At 48.6% G+C, this 20243-nt stretch overlaps 1 protein-coding gene across 1 annotated transcript; it reads left to right on the forward strand.

The window, feature by feature from the left end:
• Positions 1-8766: 8766 nt before the first annotated feature.
• POU4F1 (POU class 4 homeobox 1) lies at positions 8767-10729 on the forward strand. Its single transcript, XM_058276888.1, has 2 exons — positions 8767-8937; positions 9590-10729. Exons 1-2 carry the CDS (start codon positions 8815-8817, stop codon positions 10727-10729), a joined length of 1263 nt encoding a protein of 420 aa, XP_058132871.1. The 5' UTR covers positions 8767-8814.
• Positions 10730-20243: the final 9514 nt, after the last annotated feature.

Genomic DNA, 20243 nt, shown 5'->3' on the forward strand with positions numbered 1-20243 from the left:
CATGATTTACTAAAGTAGTCTAATAAAGGATAAGTGCTCCATATTGGACCCAGCGTTTCCCAGCTGCTTACCTTCAGAAACCCTGCTCCATCCTCCCCCAAACAATATTTCATATATTAATCGAATCTGATTTGTGACATTCCTCAGTTGAAGAGAATAATCTGTGCAGAATTTGGTTTTAGTCACACATTCTAATCTACACTCCCCATCTTTACCATATCTGATGTCATGATGAATATGATGTCACGAATTTTAGAATATTACACATATTCCCAGAAAACAAAACAAACAACTTTTATTGAGACCAAGTGCTGTGCTAACCTCTCTCTCATTCTGACCCTCCTTCCAAAACTTGTGAGCTAAGTAATATCTCAAAATCACAGAGAAGTGAATTGAGGATTTGTGATAACACAACTGGAGTGGGGTGGAGACATGTCTTGGAGCTGCCTGTGACTCCAGAGCTCTTTCCTCTTTATGATAGTACACATTTGTTGGCCAATGGATAAATAAATGGGAAGAGAGATTTGAAATTTCCTAAGGATTCTTTTTTTAAAAGTAATATTTTTGAAGTACTAGCATGTTTGTTTTCAAGTAACATTTAATCCCTCTTTAATTCCTGGGTCTAACTCTACTACTAAGTAGGTCAATGAGAGTTTCCAAAGATTCACTGTAGGCTATGACATTTAACCTCATCTTTTGGTTAAATTTCACTAAAGCTATGTTAGAAAAAGATCTAATGATAAAGGAAGCAGACTCCAACCAGTTCATGTCTATTAAAAAACAGTACCTTTTGACTGTTGCATCTTTCTAAAAGGCCGTAGGGATGTGACAGTATGCTAGATATTTTTTCCTTATGACTTTGTGTTCGTCTTTTAATTGTCAAGATCTTCACCCCATCCAAAAGTAATGTCTTTTCCTTCAACTGAGATTAAAACTGAAAATGGTAGACTTTAAGATTTACAGCCCCTTAATTTCAAATCTGTCAAATTTGCCTATCATCTCTCTGGTGGCTACGTTGGTTTGAAACAATTACAAGTGCCACTGAACAAGGATGGAACCTTGATTTTGTACCATAAGATATTTCAGGAACGGTGGTTTCTGTATACTTGAATGGTTTTCCATTATTCACGCGTAATAGATGCCATAGAATTTTTTCTCTTGCTTTTGTACCTGCACTTGATACTTGCAGAGAGCATCAAACTGACATTAGCAGTTTAACCTTATGGAGTGTGGCCTATTAAATTAGAAAGGCTTCCCAAAGTCTGTAAGAAAGTGTCGTTCCTATTTGTGGGAGTCCTACAATGTAGCCTTTGCTTATCCTGATGTAACTTGATCTTTTTAGTAATACTTGGCAGAGAGAAAACCTTTTAAGCAATGATCTCAGAGTACAAAGTGAGCATTTAATGCTGAATTCCCGGAACCCCACTCTGAGTGAGGAAGCATCTATTAAGATGCAGATTTCTTTTAAGAACTCATCTGATGTGCAGGCTATGGTGATCTTCAGTTTTATACCGCTCACGCGGTCTAAAATACCTTGAGGTGCAGCTACAGTTCTTGAAACTAGATTCCCAGTCTTCAGGGCTTCAAGAGGGAGTAGAGCTCCCTAGTAAATGTTGATTGGATTAAACAAGTGTGTGGAAGCTTGCGTCTTGTGTAGCACAACTTGGGGGCCGTGAAAATCTAGTCGTCGGGGATAAGGATTTCAGTTAAGCATTTACTGAGACTTGCTGTGAGGAGGGAAGGCCTAATTCTCATTCATTTGGATTCCTTTTACAACGGAGGTGAGTAGGGAAATGTACGTGTTGGGGATAGCGTAAAGCAGATAAGAGATCAGGCGGCTTCACAGGGATAACTAAGACTGGGCCCTGAAGGATGAGCACGAGTTCAGCGCGGAAGAGGACATCTCTTACACGTGTCCCCTAAGCTCGAGCAGGCGCCTCTCAGTGGCCCTCTCCGAAAAGGTGTGGAAGGAACCATGCCCTAACGTCAGGGCTACTTAATGGAAAAGGTTTACGGGATTGCTCCAGCCTGAGCTTGCACATTTGGCCTTGCTCCGCCCACTCAGAGCGTCCTGGGAGGATGAGTTCGCCCTCGCCGCCTGCACCGGCGGCCTGATGGCGAGACGGCGTTTCCCTGGGAGCTGGGAGGCCCAGGACGTGGCAGGTCTGACCCATCATCTGTCTGTTAAGCGAAGCCTGGGCCCGCGGGGACCAGAAAGGGCGGACCCCTCCCTCCCTCCCTCACGGGGTCATTCTCATGCTGGGGGTGGGGAGGTGGGTCTGATCCGCTGTCTTGGCTCCGAGTCCCTCTTCCCTCCCTCGGACTCCAGCGAACCGGGCCGTGCCGGATTCCAGTTCCAGGGTGTCTCCCCTCCCCACTCGCTTCACTTCCCGCGCGCCCCCACCACCGCCATCGCGCACACAGTCTCCTGGGGGCACAGTTCCGCCCGTGCCGCTCGGGTCGGAGTTCCCCGCGCTCTCCCGGGCGCTCTCAGCTCGTCCTGCCCCAGACCCCACCCGAAGAAACAGCTTTGCGGTTTCCTTGCATTTTATTACCGCTCCCGAAACCTAGCGATTAAGACGCGCGAAACCAACAAAGAGTTTTCCTTCCACCTTAACCTTGCACACAATCCTTTAACAAATTAATTAATCCTAATGAATTAACACTTCATTTATTTAAACGCTCTACAGTCCATGAATTAAATTTTCATGCAGTGATTAAAGGCTGTTAAAATATGCATGATTTCGTTAAAATTTTATAATAAATCAGGGCAATGTGTTACATGACAAGGCAACTATTTCCCAGTCCCTCGCAAGGGGCTTTGATTTGTACGGGCGGCGGAAAGGAGGGGCGACTGGCGGCGGCGCCGGCGAGCGTTAGAGCCGGGCGGCAGGACTCAGGTCCGCCCTCACGGGTTTGAACTCGCTGCATCGCGGTTACCTCCACCGCTTCTAGACCCTCTTGGGAGTCTTGCTCCTGGGGGCAGAACGGAGCCTGCAATGGGTGAAGGGCGCCCGCCTTTTGGTCCTTGGAACGGAATTGCTTGGGGGGTGGCGGGGCGGGGTAGGGCTGTCCACTGCGGTCCATTTAAGCCCGCGGAGCTGCCTCCCACCAAGGCGCGCGTGCGTCCGGGTCCCAGCGCCTTCAGAGAGGGAAGGCGTCGGAACTTCCGTTTCGCCGCGTGGGATCACAAGCGGGTGTGTCTTGTAGAGTTTTGTGTGTTTTATTTAGTTATTTATTTTAGCTCGGGACCCTAGTAAGCCCCTTCTCTGACTAGCCCTCTCTCCCAGGCTTAGCAGGGGCCAGGGTGGAATAGGGGCGCCCCTGCTTGTCTTGGGACCTGAATGACAGGGGCGCGTGGCCATGTTCAGTGAGTGGTGCAATATTGTTCACTCTGGCTGCGAAAGTGGCTCTTGTAACTAGCAGGCGGGGAGCCGTGTGTGTGCGTGTGTGTGTGTGCATGCAGCGAGCGCCTGTTAGGACCTGGACATAGTTGCCATGCTTTGTCCGTAGGGTCTCCACTGGATAGGTGGGTTTTATATCCGCAGAAGGACCAGAATGAAGATACAGAGAGATATCACAGAGATCATCTCTGTCTCTGTCTTTCCATACCTATGTATGTAACGCCAAGAGTGAGAATGACAGTCAGTGAACTTTGTTGGGACACCATCCAGGTCGCAAGGGCATCAGCGACATCTCGGGGTGGGGTAGTCGACATCCATGGAAATGTTCCCAACGGAAGGTGCTTTTGAATTAAAGGGCCAGAGGAAGGAAAGCAGTGTTTCGCTGTCCCCTCCACCTCCACACCCCCGCCACCCGGCAGACGGAATTCTCGCCTTCCGCCCTAGCTGGAGACCAGCCTGAACGCCAGGCTGAGGCTCTCTTTTCTAATCCGGAAGGTGCCCCGTCCTTAGGGAGCCTCAGAAGAGGAGATCAAAATGAGCCCCAATAACACACCCAGCCTAGGCTTTAAGAACTTGAGGATGCGAGCGGCTGCGGGTGGCAGGCAGCGCGGGAAGTGGGGGTTGGGGAGAGGAGGCCAGTGGCTTCCCTGTAAGGAAAAGCCTGGTGCCTCGGAGCTGGCCTGGGTCCCTGGCGAGCCGTGGAGGACAGGTCGGGATCGGCGCCACAGCGTCGGGAGCTGCAGGGCGAGGTCCAATAGCCCCCAGTCGGGGCGGCCAGGGGTCCAGTCTCCGTCGCGCTAGAGGGACGGGGCCCGGATGCCTGACCGGTAGGGCTAAGAGACAGGATCAAAGCAGCGAAGGCATGGCCCTCGGAAGACAGCCGGGAGGCAGAACTAAGGTATCGCACCAGTCCCTGTTTCACACCACCCTCCGGAAATCGATTTCCGAGGGCGACCTCTGGGCAGTCAGTCTGCGGCCCCTCTTTGAGAACCGAAGTCCCCACCCGGAGCCTGCTTCTCGATCCCTGTCTGCCTCTTCACACTGCTCAAAACAACGCAAAAGACCCAAGAAGTCCCGCAGACTCTGGGCCCTGAGGAGGTATCCCCAGCACGCTGCTCGCCGAGCAGAGAAATGTGCCTCATCTCAACTGGGCAACTGTGCCTGAGGGACACGTACGCCCCGGAATCAGGGAGGAGCAGAGCTTGTGCTTGCGCTGTCGGAACTCGCGGTGGCTTGACGTGCAGGTGGGGCCAGAGCCCCGGGTGCGTGCAGAAGCGTGGGGCTCAACACCCTTCCCTGGATACACGCAGTTCCGTTAACATTTCCCAGGACAGAACCTCTCCCTCTACACCCAGACAATTAAATCGATTATAGCCTCCGAGGGCGGGAGGAGGCGTGCAGGTTGTGGCTGCGGAGTCAAGCGCTAACTTTCTCTGCGCCGCTTCGGAAGTGGAGAGCAGTGCGGGGCAGGCAGCAGCTGTCAGGCGCGCTCTCCCCGAGCTGGGGAAGGGGGTGGGGCAGGGGTTAAAGGCGAGGAGAGGTCACCCCCAACAGTGCCGGTCCTTGCTTTCCGCCCTTTCTGCAGATGCTCATTCTAACCAACAAATATCTGCTCCTGAGCTCGATGGCTCCTGGGCGCTGCCAAAGGAAATGTGAAGCGGGGCCTGCCAAAGGAGGAGGAGAAAATTAATTAATGAGGGAAAGAAATGTGTCTGTGATCCAGACGATAGACTCCCTTTCCCTGGGGGCGGAAATTTCTTGGAAATCAATAGCTGTCCATTTGTTAGCCCTTCTTGATAAAATGCAAAGCTATGAAATGGGAGTTGGGATGGAGTCTGTGTTGGTCACTGAAGAAGGAGGAGGAGAAGAAGATGAAGAAGGAAATCAATTGCCCAGGAATTTATGCCAAAGATCAGACCCCGTGTGGGCATCATTAGCACAGGCAGGGGCCAGCTAGTTTCAGTGGTTGCCAAATTGGGAAAACAAAGTAGTGACATATTTGGTGAGCTAAGCCCAGGCTCACCATCCCATCCTTTCATCCAGGCCACTGGGTAGGTGGGAAGAGGCTTGATACTTTTCAAGGAACTGCCTGCAGTTACCCCAGCATGCCCCATTCCCTAGCCTGGGGCCAAGGCCTGGCAGCCATGTGCCAGATAAGTTCATAAGCATCATTCCACCCCTATATTTCTGACCAATTCCCTCTCACTGCACCAGTCACATTGTACCATAAACACCTCTTTCCTCTGTGGCTGGCCCCTTCATATACTGTCATGTCCTGGAGGGCAGGTACTCATATTTTATACCTCATTTTATCTCCAGTCTCTTACACTGGCCGAAACTGACGTCCAGCAAGCACTTTAGGAAAGAACATAAAATAAAAGGAAATGAGAGAGGAGCAAACTAATTGGCCTCTGAAAAAGAACATGCTGGAATTCAGATTTACAGCTCTGCCTGGGAAAAGCACAACCCTCCTGTCCAGTCTTCATCTCCTGTTCAGAGAGAGGTAGACTCCTTCCAGGGATCTTCCTGCTTACCCCCAGTCAGTCCTGGCTTGTTGAACTCTCTTTTACTTTTTCTCTTGGTCCCCTCGAGCTGGCTTTTCTTTCTCCCCACATCTGTCTGTTGATTTATGGAGCACTAACTAGCATGGTGGAAGACAGATGGGCCCCAATGGTGGGGTAGGGGAAGAGGATTGTACTCACAGTCCTTATATTTCTGGCCCCACCAAAAAGCAAGAGATTCTAGGCAAAGGTTTGGCCTCACTCCAAAGGAAACAGGGACTCCAGTTGTCTAAAGAGAGGTGAACTGAGAGGGGTCTCTAGGCTGGATGGTGAACTCTTGACCTCAGGTCTGGCAGGTGCCTCCCTGCTGAGCTTCCTGCCGCCCTCCCAGCTTCCTAGGGTAAACCCAGATGTGCTTAGGCTATACAGGGCTCAAGGCAAGGTCCGTCCAGCTCTGTTGATCCACTGGCCCCAAACCTTTGCTGTTTTGTGTTTTTTGTCCGCCTTTCACCCTACAGGGTCCCTAAAGGCCACCGTTTCCTCAAGAGAGGGCAGGCTCCTGGTGCTGGTCCTCTGCAGCGCCCTCCCCTCTCCCCGCGGGGGAGCTCAGGGAAGCGCCATGGTGGGTGTTAGGAAGGATTAGGTTAAGCCTGGACACCTGGTGCGACGACTCCCATAGAACTCACTATCTCCCTCCAGCGATGTCCCGCTCCGCGTCCATTCCCCGTCGAGATAATGTTGCATTCAGCGTTCCCTGGGGACCACATAATGGATGGAGACTCGGTTCTTCGCACCAGCAAGTGAACATCCTTCTCACTTCTCTCTCAGGCCAGAAGGATGGGGGAGGAGGGAGGGTGGGCAGAGAAGAAAAGAACGATAAAACCACCGTGACGCCTGTGGGCTCTTGGAATTTGAGTAGGTGAGTGTGTATGCTAAATACACCCGCGTATATGCAAAGGAAAGATATCCACAGGAACGCAAATTTAGGTTATAGAAATGAGATCTGCTCTTCGGTGGAAACACAGACTTCCTTAGTGTGGGAGACACCAAAAAGATTATCTGATCTCTGCTTCCCATAGGCAGCTCCTTGCTGTTCTCCAGCTCTCTCCGCACAGAGGTGATAACATCTGGGCCGTTATTATCACCTCAGGGCAAGCTCTGTGTCCCAGGGGACTCTGGCACCTGAGCTGTGGTTCCCCCAGGGGGAGAGTCTTTATCTTCCTGCCACTTAAGGGCCTTACAACATATTTCTGGGTAATTGATTTATTCTTCTTGTTAGGTTTTTTTCTTTTTTTTTTAAGATTTATTTATCCCCCCCTTCTTACTAGGTTTGATTTCACGATAATATAAAGAAAGGAGAGGAAGGAAGGAAGGAAGGAAGGAAGGAAGGAAGGAAGGAAGGAAGGAAGGAAGGAAGGAAGGAAGGAAGGAATTGAGGGAGGAAGGAAGGAATTGAGGGAGGAAGGAAGGAATTGAGGGAGGAAGGACAGATCAGAGTTTGGGCACCTTCTTTCAACTTGGTTTGAATTAATTTTCAATCAAATTTCCTATAAGCTGGCTTGATTCTGTTACCAATTGGGAAAAAATTACATAAGCAAGCAGAGATAAGAGGCAAAAACAATGGAAGAGAAAAGAAAGTTCTCTTTTCAACATCTTATTCCCTTTTCTCTGCAGCGATTTCCTTTCCTTGGAGTTTCCAGTATAGTGCGTGTGTGTTTGTGTGCCCACGCTGAGGAGTGGAAGGGATCCCAACTATACCCTGTTAACTATTTTTTCTTTTGATTACTAGAACCCTTGGATCACTCGGAGCTCGTTTGAAATGCTGACTTGTACACTGTTAAAGGAGATAAACAATAAGAGGAATGCACAATTTCATTTCAACATCCGTTCCCGAGTAGAAAGCACATGCTCCTTGTGGCTCCTAAGTGGCTGTCACTGGCAAGCCTGACACAGTGATATTCACAACAACAACAAAGTATGCGGAGGAAATTAAATTATATGGAAATCAATAGTGTCTGACTGCTTCAAACAAATGTCTGTCACCGCGATTATTCTCCAGGAACCTATTTATAAACCTTGAAAGAAGCAGGTTCTTGCAGCAAAAGACAGCACTTCTGCATTTCTGTGTTGTTATTTATACTGGATGCCAAGGAATGTGCAGGAATAATTTAACATACAAATGCCCAACTGTATACATTATATAACAGCTTGTTAGACATCCTGGAGAGGAGATGTGACTAAGTAATGCGCATATATTCAGGGCCTGCGATGGGCAGATGAGGAGGGGGTAATCCAGAGGGGCGTACAAGCATCTTATTTTTCTCCCCCTAAAAGGAGCGTACCGTCAGACAATAGCTGGTCCTTCAGATCTTTCTAGACCCGCAGTGGAAAAGGTGAGACGTGCAGTGCGCATGTCCGGGCAGCTACAGGTGCATCACCTGCGCTGTCCTTGCCGGTGGTCACTATAAGAGCGGCTCCCACGCGCCGGTCGCGGCGCGGTGAGCGCGCGCGCGCGCAGACGCACGGAGCCGCGGAGAGGGAGAGCGCGCGCCAACAGACGAAGACAGCTGATGCTTGTCAGCACGGCGGGGCCGCGAGCTCTCGCGAGAGCTCCCCGGACGGGCCGCGAGAAGTGGGGCTCAGGTGTAAGAGGAGCGCATCCCGTCGGCGCGCCGGGCTAGAGCTCTCGGAGAAGCCGGACCGCGAAGCCGGAGCGCGGCGCTCTGCGCGGTCACCGGGAGCGCCGGGCGGCAGCGGCGGCAGCGGCAGCAGCAGCCACCGGCGCGGCCGCTCCTCCGCCTAGCCAGCCGCTGCGGCTGCAGCCTCTGCGAAGAGGCCCGGGAAGCCGGCGTGCGCACTTTGCCGAGGACTTTCGGAGTGTTTGTGGATTTACATGCCAAGCTTTCAAGATGATGTCCATGAACAGCAAGCAGCCTCACTTTGCCATGCATCCCACCCTCCCTGAGCACAAGTACCCGTCGCTGCACTCCAGCTCCGAGGCCATCCGGAGGGCCTGTCTACCCACGCCGCCGGTAAGCGCCCCAAGCCTGCGGCCCCGACCCGCGCGCCCGCCCCCTCAGACGCTGCATGTCGAGTGCCGGTGTGTGCCCCCGTCCCCGTGTGGGGATGTGCGTGCAGGGCTTTGTAGAGGAATCCCGCTGCGAGGCACAGTCTGTCCAGTGGCGCTTCATGTCATGCTCCCGTCCGCCTTTGCCTGCGCGTCGGGCGCCTGCGATCGGCGTCGGGAGCGCTGGGGCAGTGACTCTCGACTTCCCTCCACTTTCTCTGTTAATTCCGTGCCTGGGAAAGGCGGTTTCTCTGTGTGCTCGGGTGCGTGACATGGTTCACCGGCTGCTATTACATCTCCATTTCTTCTTTCCCCCCTCCTTTTTCGTTCCCCCACCTCCATCCCCGGAACGTGTTCCCGTGTCCCCATTCTCCCCTGCATTTGCCTCCCTCCTCACGCACCGGTCCCTGCTCGTCTCGCCCCTGGCCTCGTCCCCAATGTGTTCCTATTCCGTCTTTCCCGTTCTCCACCCGCCCCCATCCCCCGACCCCGTCGTTGTTATTTTGGTTGCTTTGTGTTTGCCCTTTGCTTGCTGTGCTTTTCGGCTTGTGTTTCTTTTGCTTTTTTTTTTTTTTTTGGTTTTGTGGTGTTTTTGGTTTGGTTTGTGTCGCCTGCAGCTGCAGAGCAACCTCTTCGCCAGCCTGGACGAGACGCTGCTGGCGCGGGCCGAGGCGCTGGCGGCCGTGGACATCGCCGTGTCCCAGGGCAAGAGCCACCCGTTCAAGCCGGATGCCACGTACCACACGATGAACAGCGTGCCGTGCACGTCCACGTCCACCGTGCCGCTGGCGCACCACCACCACCACCACCACCACCACCAGGCGCTCGAGCCCGGCGACCTGCTGGACCACATCTCGTCGCCGTCGCTCGCGCTGATGGCCGGCGCGGGCGGCGCGGGCGCGGCGGGCGGCGGCGGCGGCGCCCACGACGGCCCGGGGGGCGGCGGCGGCCCGGGCGGCGGCGGCGGCCCCGGGGGCGGCGGCGGCCCCGGGGGCGGCGGCGGCGGCGGCCCGGGGGGCGGCGGCGGCCCGGGCGGCGGGCTGCTCGGCGGCTCGGCGCACCCGCACCCGCACATGCACGGCCTGGGCCACCTGTCGCACCCCGCGGCGGCGGCCGCCATGAACATGCCGTCGGGGCTGCCGCACCCGGGGCTGGTGGCGGCCGCGGCGCACCACGGCGCGGCGGCGGCGGCGGCGGCGGCGGCGGCCGGGCAGGTGGCGGCGGCGTCGGCGGCGGCGGCCGTGGTGGGCGCGGCGGGCCTGGCGTCCATCTGCGACTCGGACACGGACCCGCGCGAGCTCGAGGCGTTCGCGGAGCGCTTCAAGCAGCGGCGCATCAAGCTGGGCGTGACGCAGGCCGACGTGGGCTCGGCGCTGGCCAACCTCAAAATCCCGGGCGTGGGCTCGCTCAGCCAGAGCACCATCTGCAGGTTCGAGTCGCTCACGCTCTCTCACAACAACATGATCGCGCTCAAGCCCATCCTGCAGGCGTGGCTGGAGGAGGCCGAGGGCGCGCAGCGCGAGAAAATGAACAAGCCTGAGCTCTTCAACGGCGGCGAGAAGAAACGCAAGCGGACTTCCATCGCCGCCCCGGAGAAGCGCTCCCTCGAGGCCTACTTCGCGGTGCAGCCTCGGCCTTCGTCCGAGAAGATCGCCGCCATCGCCGAGAAACTGGACCTCAAAAAGAATGTGGTGCGGGTGTGGTTTTGCAACCAGAGACAGAAGCAGAAGCGAATGAAATTTTCTGCCACTTACTGAGGGGGTGTGGGGGTAGGGGATGCCGGGCAGGGCAGAAAGGGGAGCGAAGAGGGAGTTGGGGGGGGTTCCTTGTCTCCGCGCACACACCCCCATCTGCATTTCCAAGTTTGGAGTGTCCGTTATGCTCACATCTGGGGGAGATCCTCTCGGCGCTGTTCTTAACCGCCCCCTGCCCTTTCTTCCTGCCTGCACCCTCCCCAGTCTAGAGGGCTGAGATGCTGGGTGTGGAGTCTGGAGGGGTGATGGAGGGGGGCGGCATAAAAGGGGGAGCCTAGGGATGAAAGAGTGGGGCGAAGGAGAGTGGACACTGGAGCAGGGGTTTTGAGGAGCAGAGTGGGTCTGGGGGTTAGGGTGGGGGGAGACGCGGGACGGGTAGGGAAATGGGCGATTTTTGACCAGAGACATACTAAAATCTCCTGGGGACCAAGGAAATATGTATAGAAACAAATCTACCAACCACTAAAAAAACTAGACGAATAAAAACAAGCTAAAACAAAAGAGAATAAAAGCAAAGAAAAAATGCTTTAGAAATTTAACTCCGGAGAGCCGTAATCTGCAGCTTCATTTCCCCTCAAGGAAGATTTGAAAAAGAGCACCATCATTATTACCACCGCCCCAACCCTGCATACAGGAACTGAGTCAATAACGAAAACCAAACGAACCGGAAGGTAAAATTCTGGGTAGCTAAGCTAGTTGATTTGACTGTGTGTTTAATTTAATTCCCCTCTCAAAGTCTCACCTCCACCCCATCCATGTTCGCTTTGATTTATTTCCTCCGATTCATTGAGACTCTGGCGGCTGCTCTCCTTCGCCAGGAAGTGAGTGGAGATAGAGCTGAAGGGGGGACTTGCTGCTTGCTTAGGTGGGGGGTCCAAGTTCTCCTGGATTGGATAGGAGCCCTTAGGGATAGAGGCACAGTCTTTGAGATGACCCAAAGGCAGAATTTAGGAGTTTTCAAATAAATATTTTAATATTTTATTCTAGGAAAATAAAACAATTTTAACAAGGGTTTTATTTTCCTTTTTTTGCTTACTTTTCCACCGAGTTCTAGGAAACATTTCAAAATAAGCTTTTTTCTCCAGTAATAGAACTTTACTTTGGCTTAACCTTTCATTTCTTTTTCTGAGTGTGGTTTATTTTTACAATACATACAGAAAATTATTTTCTGCCGATTCAAATATACTGATTGGTTTGGAAGATACCAGGAGAGATACTCTCACGTTTTCCCCCACCAAGCAAGATCCATGTTGCTCTTCTAGGTCCCCTTTCCCCCTCTCTTGGAGAACATGTGATTAAGAAAATATTGAGAACTTTCTGCTTTCAGTTGGGGCAGGACTTAGTTGTGAGAAAATCAACTAAATTCTAGATGAGAAGATGACAGGTTTAAAGCCCTCCATTTGTTTCAAAGAAATTTGCATGTTGGTAAAGCAGAACAACTGTTTACTTATGATTAATAATTATTATCATTATTATTCAAGAGTCATTTATTGTTGGGGATAAATGTTGGGTAGCAAGAACTTTAATTTGCACTATCAGTCTCCCAAATAGAAAATCATATATAGTACGTCATAGTAATAATCAAGGAACCTATAAACTGCTGATGGGTTGAAAAAAATGAGAAAGTTAGTTGAAGGTGGTTAGGTAAAATGCCTGCTTTGTGCACCAGATATTCTTTGGATCTCATGTGGAGATAGTTTATTACCATACTTTATAATAATGAAAGAAAAAAAAAAGGAAACAGACAAGAAAAGAAAACAAACCTTTCATTTAACAAGACTGAAATCATGCATGATCTGAAAGGTGCAGAAAGAAACACAATTAGGTCTCACTCTGGTTAGTCATTATTTATTTAATTGTGTTGTATATCATTGTTTGCAGCGCAAACATTCTATGCATTTGAAACTGAGCACTAAATTTGGACTAGCTTTCTGGTAGACCCTTTTGTGGATGGTGTGATTTCACAGTCTACTGCCTGTTTTCACCGAAAACACATTTTTGTCATATTCTTGTATTTAGAAGAAAAAGAAAAAGGGAAGATTATTGTAAATATTTTCTTTATTGCACACTGCACAGTGGTTACAAACTGCCAGTGTTAATCCTGAAATGTCTCACAATTGAGCTACCTGGCCTTGTATACCTGCTGAGCTTTCTCCTTGGTTATGCCTTTGCTCTATTACCTTTTACCACTGAACTTCTATCAGAACCATTTCTGTGCGCCAAAATACAATAGGGGAATGTGTCCCAGCACACTTACAAATAAAACATAACTTAAAAAGGAGCAATTTTATGATTTGGGTGCATTTTTGTTTCTATACTGGGCTAAGTTCTGGTAGAGCTGTTCAACAAGTGAGACACAATCCAACCCCCCCTCCCCCCCCACCAAACACACACCAAAACAAAAACAGAAAATAAACCTTGGGAAGTGGAGGATGTTGAAGAGGTTGAAAAGTGGGGTAAGAAAGATGTATTTTTCTGCTGAATCAGAATTCATTTCAGATAGCTCTATGTGAAAACTGGTGCTCTGAATAAAATGAATTCTATATTAGTTCCCTGTGTTTATTAAAGTTTTTTAACTGCAGAAACTCTGAAATCACAGCAGTCTCTTCAGAGTGGCGGAAGGTAATAAATAACCAAGCGTCTGCAAAACAAATTTAAATTGAGAGGGACAGAGGCATTTGGGGGTTCGCATGTGTTGTTCTAGCTGAAAATCATATCTATAATAACTGTTGAACTTAATGACTTTTCTTTGAAGGTTGATAATTATAAAAAGCATCCACTGATCTATCCACAAACCTTTTCAAATGCCTCTGTTCATTTGGAACTTTTAGTGTGCCACCTACTGCTCCAAAAGTGACCAGAGACTATTTCCTGCGAACCAGGACTAGATCAGATGCCAAATGTACAAAGTTTCTTAATAGCTGGGATTATATCTTCTGAAGACATCCTATTTTAGCCAAGTCTTTTTAATTTCACCGGCAAATCTGTGAAACAAAACACTTAATGTTCAGAAAAGAATAGCGCATTTAAAAAGCTGTGATTTTAAACAGTTGTTAATGTTTAAAAAAAACATTAGACGTATTTTTAAAAATAGATTTCTTCCATCAATATTGATTTGTTTCTGTTACTGACTTGAATTGTCATCGAAGTTTTTAATAAAATGCGTTTGTAAAAAAAAAAAAAGTTATTTTGTAGAAAAGTATGACCGGATTTCATTGTTGGAGAACCAGGAATGAACAAAAGAAAAGATTTACAAAGGTTGTTTAAAAAAAAAAATCCACCAAAAACGGAAATGTTGCAGGCAAATGCATTTGTATTATACAGTAATGACCAATGTATGTATTAAGAACTTAACCATTTTTTGTATTAAGTAAAATCCTCACTAAGTAAAAAGAAAACAATATTATGTTAATAAAATATCATGAAAATACATGCTTTGCAGAGTTTCCTATTTATGTAGTAGGAAACTGTGCAAAACAAAAAATGCTTTGCTCTCTGGTCAATCAATCTGTATGGCCAATAATAAGACTATCCTAAAAGGTCTTTACCTGTCAATCCAAGAAGACACAAAAAATATCCTTCTGTAGAGAGTGCAAAGGCTTACCACTCAGCTATAGTTTGTCCTTTTAAAGTTTTATGGTTCTGAAGAGCTAAACTTCACTCTAAGCAGATTCCCCCACCAGTCAGTGTGTGAAAATAGCAAAGTATGTGGCTCGGGTTCTTTTAAAGAATAATAGTAAGTTGGAGAGAGTGGAAGAACTGGGCCCTGTTTGCATTTCAACCTCTCAGGAAATCCAAGTGGCAATGGAGTAGGAAAGTCGAAAGAAAAATAAGTATAAAATGCACCTGCCACGTTTTTGTGATCCGTTCCTTCTTCAGTCTCCCTTGTTTCCCTGGTCCTAACTCGGGGTGCTGCTCCTTCTGTAGGTTTAAGAGATGGTTTTCTCAAGACCTACTAACTACTGAATAGATTTTTGTTGAATGCGTGTTCTGCACTTGCTTTCAGCTTCGATTACAGTCTCATAAATAAACCGTGGCACCCGCTGCCATGATTGTATCGATTGATTTTTACTTTCTTGTAATATTAAGACCACTTCGGCCCGGTTCACTCTGGGTATTCTGGCACCAGTCAGTGGGTGGAAAGAGCGATCCCATTCTGTGCTGAGGAGAATGCGACCTACCCCCAGGGTTCACCTAGCCAGGTCCCGGCCCCCTGCCCTGTCACTCAGGCCTCTCCAGACGACCCAGCGTGAAGCCATCTCTGTTAGAGTTTTCGCGTTGATGGGCTTTCACAGTTTTGCCCATGAAGTTGAAATTGTTCCTTTTGACCCTGGCTAAAACCAGCGTCTCTCAGCCCATTCCAATTGCCTTGGTGGCCAGCGGGATGATAAAGGTTATGACTGCAATTACTATTATCTATCATCGGGTGCGGTTCTGCTCTCCTTGCTGCTGCTGCAGCAGCCTTAGCCCCACGGCGCAGTACTCTGCGGGCTGTTTCAAAGGCGACTGCAAGCTTAATTGATTTTTAAAATAGCAGCCGAATTCCAGTTCCTACGGGGACATCTTCCCACCTGCGAGATAAGCCTTGTTGCAATAATTACGTTATTTAATATTTGATAAAACCCCCGCTCGGCCGCGGCTGCGGTTGCCGGGTCGGCTCACGCGGTCCCCGGGAGCGGGCGAGAGGCGTGGTCCAAGTCCAGCCCGAAACGTGCCCCACGCCGGCTGGATTGCCTTTTGAATAATTGATGGCCTGAGATTTCTGGAAATTAGTAAAATGTATGATAACAAGGGGCTAATTAAAAACTTTCGTAATTGTTGTCAAGTCCGTGTTTGCAGGGAGACGGGGAGCACCCTCCCCCAAATCTGGCGAATTGATTTGGCAGGTGCGGGCTGGCGGACGGCTTCAAAATTTGAGCGGCCAAAGGCTCTTCAGACTCCGGGAGTTATCTCGAGGCGGTCTCTTGGAGCTGCACCCTCTCCTCCGGCGGCGGTCGGCCTCTTGCTTGTCTGCGGCTTGACTTTCGGATTCTGGGGCGGGTGGGTTGGCTTGTGCCTTTTCAAACCACAGGCAGAGCTGATTGGGTCAGAATTGACAGCTAGGAAGGGATCCGCCCTCACCCGACCGAGCCGAGCTCTCGCTCTCCCAAGCAAACACCCACTCCTCCTGGGCTGTCCTGCGGAAGCCCCAACGCCCCAAGCGCCCCGAGCGCCCGAGGACCAGTGCTCGCTCTCACGGTCTGGGACACCGCGCAGGGACCGCGCGCGCCCTGTCTGCGTCCTCCGTCGCCCTTCCTGAGGCTCGCGGCCCGGAGGTTTCCAGCGGCCTGAAGCCTCGGCTCCGTTCGGCCGACGGGACAGCCCGCAGCCCCAGACCCCAGCGGGGATTCCGCGGAGCGGAGGAGCCTAGAGAGGGTTAATGGCCCGAGGCCACGGCGCGCGTGCGCAAGGCTAGCCTGCGGGGTGCGGACAGCAGGGAGCGCGCCGAGCCCGCACATGCGCGCTGCGCGGAGCGAGTCTCGGAGAGGCGAGCGGGAATTGCGCGGCTCGAAATTAGGCACTCGGTGAGGTCCACTCCCACCCCGTATTATGCCTTTAGGGACATCCGGAGAGGAAAGGGGGTGGGACATTTTTCCACACAGGGTAAAAATATTTCTCCTTCCCCCAGTTTGCCTAAATCAACAAAAATCTTCAACTGCACAAAACTTTTAACAGCTGATTTACTTTTTTTTTTTTTTTTTTAAGAATTGGGAGGAATACACTTCGCTGTTTGAATTTAATAAGGATCTATATTGGTTGCAGGAGGAAGGCTGGCCGGTGTGATTTCGACTTGGGAAATTCAGTGAAATCTTGCATTGTAAAATTAAGAATGAAAATCTCGGGTCTGGAAGAATCCCGCAAAACCTAAATAGTAAGATTAGTGTCTCGGGCCAATGAACGCGACACCTCTCCCCTACGGTCCCACGTCCTGTCCCCAAGACCGCATCCTCGGGAGATCTCGTCTCTCATCTTAGAAAGGGATAGGAACTGGAGGAGGGAGAAGGAGTGGCTGAGAGAGCATAGAAGGAGAGGAGGCAAAAGGAGGGGAGGGGGAGGAGAGAGAGAATGAGAATGAATCCCTGCATTGGTTAGGTACAACGAATTTCAAACAAAAGTTTGGTAACTGACGCCTGGCCTCAGTCCCGTATAATGTATACAAAATTTTGTAGGCGTGGTTCAGAATAAAACAAAGTGTTGACAATTTCCAGCCGTGGAAATTCACTTTCGCACCCCCCCCCCCCAAGTGTTGACAATAAACATTTAATGAAGGCAGAGACACTGGCTGTCTCTAGACAGTGTCAGAATACTTTAAACAGACCATTAGCACGGCTTCTTCCACTTCAAACATCGTGTGCTACAATCCAACATTATGAAAAAATACAAAGTGTGAGACAAATAATGCATTTACACGGATGTCTTAAGTGGTCTGCAGTAGTTTTGATATCCCCTATACTTACTAATAGAAACTAACTCATTGTAGATTACTCGCGCTTAAAAATGTTAAATACAGTTAATGCAATATTAATCGCCCTTTGGTGATATAAAATGCAATATTTTCAGGCAGCTATCGAGCTTTTCTAGAGGAAGAGCTGATGAAAAGAGTCACAGCTGAATAGTGGAGAGAAAAAGCCCGGTATTTATTGCTTTTGTTTGGCTTTTGGCTACAGAGACAGGAACCTTCTAATGGGGTAAGGACATTTATTTTATCTGCAATCTATTGCTGCGAGAGCAGGGGCGGCAGATGGGGCTGGTGTGATATTCACAAAGTAATTTAGAGCAAATCCTAATAACTAATAATGATTTATGTTAATTTTGATCATTTATGCGACTTTACCAAAGCGTTGTGATGAAAGAAAGAGAAAGATGGGAGGAATGTGGCAGGGAATTCTGAGGCTGGGCTTGGAGCTCAACTGCCTGCACTTCACGCAATGTTAAAATGTGCCTTATGAGTTAGCAATGGAAATGCAGGATTTTAAAATGCAGGTAGGATCCATTTGACTCTGGGCAGAGGTTTCTCCCGGGAGCTTGCATGTCTTCTGAAAATGTACCTAGATAAGATGGACTGTGATGCTTTTTAGCAGGAGACGCTTTCATCTTAGTTTAAAAGGAAACAGATTTATTTCAATTGTTTCATTTGTTTATATTTAACCGCCGGGTCCTGTGTGTGGCGGAGTTAAGGGCAGAAATCAAAAGTGCTCAAGGCGTGCTTGCGTGCGCGCCGGGGTCTTCGCTCCAAAGTGTAATATGAGCCTGAGGTTTGAAAGGAGCTCTAGCCTTAGCGCCTATGCACAGTCTCTCCAGTACCACTGCCACGCCTTATGCAAAAGTTTTATTACTGGCTGCTTAAAAGAGTTGCCCTGTCTTAATCTTCACCTCCTACCTGATATTTGCTTGCTTTGAATCAACTTTTGGAAAGCTTTTCGGTCTTTACATCCACCCGCCACCCCCACCCCCCAAGGGATTTCAGTGCTTTTAAATGTCAAAGCGCCTCTTCTCCCCTTGCTCCACCCCTGGTAACGTGCCATCAGCTCAGAACCTCCCCGGCTGCCAACTCGATGTAGTTGTGCACAGTAACAGGGCAATTTTCGGCTGCCATGCAGTGCACTGGAGAGAGTACGAGAGATTTTGTAAGGGAGGGTGAGCTTTGCTCTTGGCAATTTACTTTTCCGGTTACCTTTTTGTGCGTTTTAACGCCTCGAGGCTATAGTTTAAAAGTGGAACAGCATCAAAGCACCTCCTTATTAGTTCTATATTTGAGAAATCCGAAGATGAAGCTACCGAAAAGGTTTAATAGGGCGGAACAGCATTTATTTGCCAAGCAAACAACCAGAGTACAGTTCAAAAGTGGTACAGTGGTTTATCAGCAGGAGGCTGCAAGAAGAATGTGGGCAAAGCAAATTTCAAGCTTCAGTTATGACGTTAAAGTGAATTAAATAAGCTTCAAGTGGAATGTCCACTTTAATTTTGAACATTCTCCCTCTCTCTTTGACGTTTAATCTAGAGGCTTTTTCCACCTTTCTGAGTTGTCAAGGCTTTTTTTTTTTCGTTTGTAAACTTTCATAATTGTGAAGAATGGCTACCTCTCTAGGGATTTGATCTGCAAATTCATTTAAGATACGATCACAATTTGTAAAGTTAAATTTTTCATTATTTTCTTTCTCTTTTCCTTGTTTTAACGCTGCTGATGTAACCATGTGCTTAATTTTTAGGAAAAAAAAGACAAGCTACTTGGTTTAAAACAGTTTCTTTCTTGAACGTTATTTTGTTGCGTTTTGTTTTGCTTTTTAAATCATCTCAATCAGTAACTGATTAACCGTACTGCTACTGTAAGGTTGGTATTCCCGGCATATAGAAGACGTTAACCAAAACAAGTCTTTAAACAAAATAAATCCGGGCAGCTGGCATTGCCTGTTTACTAATAATACTCAGGAGCTGCTGCGTGTTTGTGAGCTTGAAGCTGCGCCGCCACGTGCATATCCATATACAAACAGATATAAGCACATTTATACTGTTGTTGTTGAATGTAACTGAGTCTAATTTCTAAACTTTATTCCGCTCCTGTACCAATGTTTCACTTGAGAAGCAACTCCCTTAAATTTGAAGAGTGATTGAAGCATTATTGAGACGCTCTTTCAAACAGCTCTAGGGTGCAAGCTTTCTGAAAACGCTGGGTTCTCCATGAGGTCTGACTGTCTGACTGCACATAAGCCCCTAATATGTTAATGGCCGTAGGGGATGCCTAAGGTACCATCTCAAGCTGCTTCGCACACCATATGTCAGGCCGTTAGCCACATGGATCTATTAATCAAAAAGAGCTGGAGAGAGAGGAGAGGGTCTTTTAAGGGAAGAATGAGAGATGGGGGAGGGGTTAAGAACATTAGAAAGTATTTTAAACACCCATTTTCTCATTTCTTTTATATTAAAAAGCAACTGATTAAAAAATATCTAAATAAGACTCAACCAACACAGATTTCCTGTCAAGTTAAAGACTGTTCATAAATGTCTACTAAAGAATTTGACTAGTATCGAGTTCTGTTTTAATAGAAGGTCATTTTATCTGGAAGGTCGTGTTTGGGTACCTTTATTGCAAAAATTTATAGGGTCGGTTCCCTTGGTGCAAAAACAAAAAAGTTGTTTTTCTTAAGTATGTGTGTTGTTTTGTAAAGTTTTCTTAAAGTAATAGGGGAGGGGAAAATGTGTATTTATGGGATGTAAGAGGGTTATGGAAGGAGGTGCCTGGAGGATTTGTAATGAATATATAATTTATTAATATATAGCTGCATGGACATAAGAGTTTTACCACCTTAGTTCTTCTGACAGTAAATGTAAAGTATTTACATATGAATTCCTTCCCTTAAGCTAACTTTATGATAAACGAAATGACAGTATAATGCATGGCAGAAACTATTTAGGTAATTCTTTTAGGGTGAGAAGGAAAGAGAAAACATCAAAAATACCTATCTTTCTTATTTCTTCT

Source organism: Dasypus novemcinctus, chromosome 15 (genome assembly GCF_030445035.2).
Source record: "Dasypus novemcinctus isolate mDasNov1 chromosome 15, mDasNov1.1.hap2, whole genome shotgun sequence".
Taxonomy (NCBI): domain Eukaryota; kingdom Metazoa; phylum Chordata; class Mammalia; order Cingulata; family Dasypodidae; genus Dasypus; species Dasypus novemcinctus.

What these genes read in the sequence shown, in the direction of transcription:
- POU4F1 (XM_058276888.1), top strand. Translation starts at nt 8,815, where the DNA reads ATGATGTCCATGAACAGCAAGCAGCCTCACTTTGCCATGCATCCCACC. An exon ending in CCTGTCTACCCACGCCGCCG is followed by an intron (nt 8,938 to 9,589) that starts GTAAGCGCCCCA and finishes TGTCGCCTGCAG; the next exon opens with CTGCAGAGCAACCTCTTCGC.